This window comes from Rhincodon typus, chromosome 41 (genome assembly GCF_021869965.1).
Source record: "Rhincodon typus isolate 14 chromosome 41, sRhiTyp1.1, whole genome shotgun sequence".
NCBI lineage: Eukaryota > Metazoa > Chordata > Chondrichthyes > Orectolobiformes > Rhincodontidae > Rhincodon > Rhincodon typus.
In genome coordinates this window covers 7,294,752-7,298,775 of record NC_063372.1, presented here as the reverse complement: position 1 = coordinate 7,298,775, position 4,024 = coordinate 7,294,752, and the positions used below count along the sequence as shown (strand labels likewise).

At 51.1% G+C, this 4,024-nt stretch overlaps 1 protein-coding gene across 1 annotated transcript in view; it reads left to right on the top strand.

Moving 5' to 3' along the window:
- The first annotated feature begins 2,465 nt into the window (after positions 1–2,465).
- The window catches only part of LOC109920868 (sonic hedgehog protein-like), a 43,407-nt gene continuing 41,848 nt past the window's right edge, over positions 2,466–4,024 (top strand). The window contains exon 1 of the mRNA XM_048618859.1: positions 2,466–2,765. Within this exon, the coding sequence (XP_048474816.1) occupies positions 2,466–2,765 (300 nt within the window). The remainder of the gene's footprint in view (positions 2,766–4,024) is intronic.

Below are 4,024 nucleotides of genomic sequence, written 5' to 3'. Positions count from 1 at the left end.
TTGTTGTCTCACATTCTCCAGCATCTGCAGTTCCTACTATCTCTGATACAATACTAGCCTGAATGGGTGGATGTTTAAACTGGGTGAAAGAAATCCTATTTTGAATCAACCAGTTCACACAAGTTGTGACACACCTCTGGAAGCAGGTGGGACCTGAATCCTGACCTTCTAGTTCACAGATAGGGACACTACCACTGTGCCACAAGAGTCCTTGAATTGGGTCAATGTTACCTTTACTTTCTTGCCATTCTCGACGCCTATACTGGCCATTCCTTAGCTCCTGGCGCTTCCACCATTTTAGCCCTGTGGTTCTCCCCGCCCCCAGTAAGGAATCTGTTTTGACTAACTGAATCAATAAACGAGTGAACGGAATCGATATGGCTTGAAAGCAGTGACCTAGTTACATTTCCTCAGCGTTGAATCTGGGATGGAAAATACTCCCCAATTCCCCCCCCCCATTAATTATGGACCAGGGCCTTTCATTTCTGAACGGTCCCTCAAAACAAATTTATAAACTAAATGATGTAAAGCTGCCCTATATGTGTGTGTGTTTTTAAAATAATGTTTACTTCTTTCTCGGGTTTTTGTTTTGAGTCTCGTTTTGTGTGCTTCTGTTTCACTGTTTTCTTTTCACACTTAGATATATTCTCACCTGTCCGTGACTGACTTGTTCTTCCTGCAAAACGTGAGCCGCGCATTCATGACCATTACAAAGGCAGTAACTTTTCTCCAGTGTTTTTTACATCCATTGTATTCGCTGCTGTTTCTTGGGCGGTTCGCCTATCTGATTATCCGATATCAACCACTGGGATTGTGTTCACAGTTAACACAACAGAAATGTTTCTGTATTGTACCTACCGCCCCAATTCTATTTGGTTGTATTAAGGTCAAACCTTTACGGTGTACTTGAAATCAGGGTCAGGCTTTGTCTGCTTCAGGAGCTATTAAAGAACCGTTGAATGGAAGAGGTGGCGAGATGTTTGTTCCAATTTAGTCAAGTTCCCAACATTTTCCATAAAGATTACAATAGAAGGTGAAAGGTCGACTGTCACTTCCATTGAAAAACAATGGCATCTTCGCTCACTGTTGCTCTCTCCCAGATATTCTGGACAGCAGAAGTGGAAAGGGGTCAGTGTCTCTGGAGCTGGGAGGAGCAACAACTTGCATCGCCCCTCACAAGTAACTATTCCAAACCCCGTTGTTCGAGACAGCCAACTGACTTTTTTTTTGTCCTGTCCTTCTCCGGGGGTCTGTGGTTACTGGCTCCCGCCCCTCGGCATCTCGTCCAGGTGGCAATTATTTAGGGAGGAAGCTTGAGGGCTGTTCGGTTGCAGTGGCATCGCAAACCAGCCCGCTCTTTGCCCCCACCCCCACACTAAGGCTTTTCTTCCCCTTTTGGGCTGATCAGAGACGCAGACGCCGATTGAAGCGGCCTCCTCGGTGCTGCATGAAGTGCAGATCTCCGATTGATTTGGATAGGCCATGGGCCTGGCCAAAGTGGCCAGGAACAGCTCCACGCAGACCCGGAAAGGAGCTGGTTCTCCCTTGTTTTGCGGTTACATCCGCGCTCGCCTGTCCCCTGGCTTGTCGAATATACTTTGGAAGAAAGTTACGTCTCTACGACACCACCCCGCACCCCTGCAAGAGTTTTGACTTTTCTCTCCATAACACCTCAGCACATTACTGGGAGAGGGTTGAGAGGTTGCAGGAAAGCCCCATGCAGACACTCCACTTGGACCTTCTGTGGAATTAAAAATGGTGGCAATGCCATGTCTGTGGCACCAGTAAACATTTCAGTGCGACAAAGATATTCTGCTCCTTGTGGGACTTCAATCGGAGCCCAAGAAACCTACATTTTTTTATTTTCTGAATGGTATTAGTACGCGCCGAGGCCTCATGTACAGACAATGCACTGACATTCACAAACTTGTAACACAAGAGGACTACCGAAAGGTTGCTGGAAATCAGGAACAAAAAAAAGAACAGAAATGGCTGGAAAAAGCTCAGGAGGTCTGGCAGCATCTGTGGAGAGAAATCCGAGTTAAACGCTTCAGGTCCGGGGAGCCTTCCTTGTCCAGCCTGGGTTCAGTTACCAGGGAGAGGGGTCAAAGTGGTTGAAATGAAGGGGAGACGGTACTTTGGGGGAACTCTGGTGGTGGAGTGGGGTGTTTGGTGAGGGCTGTCAGTGAAGCAGGCGGGGTTTGAGGTGAGGTGGGGGGGTTGAATCTTGGCTTGTCCTCTCCCTCTGTGTGTATGTGTGTGTGTGTGCGCACACAAGGTGGTGACCAGGCGACAACGCGCTGCCTGACGAGGGACTGCCTCTCTTGGTGGCGCGTCGCTCTTTTTTTTAATTTGTGTTCCATGGCTGTGCCAGTGAGGAGAGTGTCTCTATCTCCGGCAGTGCGCGCTAGTCCTCCGGGAGCAGCCGATTTCCAAGCGATCCGCAGCCGGCGAGAGGCGGGGAGATGCAGCCCGGCTCCGAATTAGCTCGCTTCGGGCTGCTGTGCTGCTGCCTCTTGGTACCGGTGCAGAGTTGTGGCCCCGGCCGGGGTTACGGCAGGAGGAGACCGTCCCGTAAGCTCACCCCTTTGCTCTACAAGCAGTTCATCCCCAATGTGGCTGAGAAGACCCTGGGGGCGAGCGGCAGGTCGGAGGGCAAGATCAGCCGCACCTCCGAGAAATTCAAGGAGCTGACTCCCAACTACAACCCTGACATCATCTTCAAAGACGAGGAGGACACAGGAGCTGACCGCCTCATGACCCAGGTAAGAACGATTCTGCCATTCACCCAGGGCTGGAATTTAACCAGAGAACTCTTCCCCCCCACCACCGCCACCTTCCAGCCCCCGGCCTTTATTATTCTTATTTACAACAAAAACATGAGAATTCCTTGCGGGTCGAGCTTATGAGGAAACTGGGGTTCACTCGCTACATCCTTGTCTTCTCGATTCAGCCATAGACCAGAGGAACCCATCGTGTGTTTAATTCATTATTTACTCTCTCCCATCCCCTGGCTCCCACACATTGTCAAGCATTACATTTGTCAGGTCTCGCTTGGAGAGGATTTGATTGGGGGGGGGGGGGGGGGGTGGTTTTTGGGGGGGGGGGGGTTTGGTTTGAGGAACCTTGCTCACGCAAGCCTCCGAGAATATTTGTTCTTCACGAGCGCGTTCACTTGGCATTTCATTGAATGAATTATTCAGTCCTTTCGGGAGCTCTCCCCTCCCACCACACACACACAAACATTTTGAAGCTCTCACACTGCCCCTCCCGCAACTCCCCCCACCTCCCTTCACATTTCTGTACCCCCCCTCCCCCCACCATCTCCCCGAACCCCTTCAACAGCACTTCAGATGTCAAAAAAGAAATAAAGCAGAGAGAGCTCCGATGTTAGGATCGGAGCCGGAGGCGAGTGTTGCCAAATGCATTATTTAAACCAGGGATGCTGTGGGCTCCATCGCCGCTTGCTCGCTCCCAGCTCTACACAATGACCACCGAGCCGGGTTTCCAGGCTGGGCTGGAGCTTTAGCACAACACCGACGCGCTTGAAGGGTCAGTGCTGCAGAGTTTAATGTGGGATGGAGCCGCTGCTCCCTGCCTGCTCTCCCTCTTCCCCGCCCCCACACCCCTCACTATCCCTGAGGTGAGCTGTATGCGAGGTGCTCAGCACTCGATACCATGACGATCAGAGCCTGCATCCCGACCTTCGGAGACTGGGTCGGCATCAGACAGTCCTGCATCCCGTTGCTATGGAGATGGGGGCCGGGATGAGGCCGCCTCAGGGCCCATGGACCGCTGATCATGTTCTCTCCATCTCTCTCTCTCCGAGTCTCCTTGCTCTGTCTCTCTCTATTTCTCTCTCTCTCTCAGCCAGTTAGTGCCTCGCACGGGATGAATGAGGAAAGATCTACAAATGCCTCAGATTTCATCTATTGTGTTTGGGGGTGCGTTGTGAGCGTGTGATTGTGTATGTGTGCGTGTGTAGATTGAGAATGTGACTGAGCCAATGTGACTGTGAGTGTGT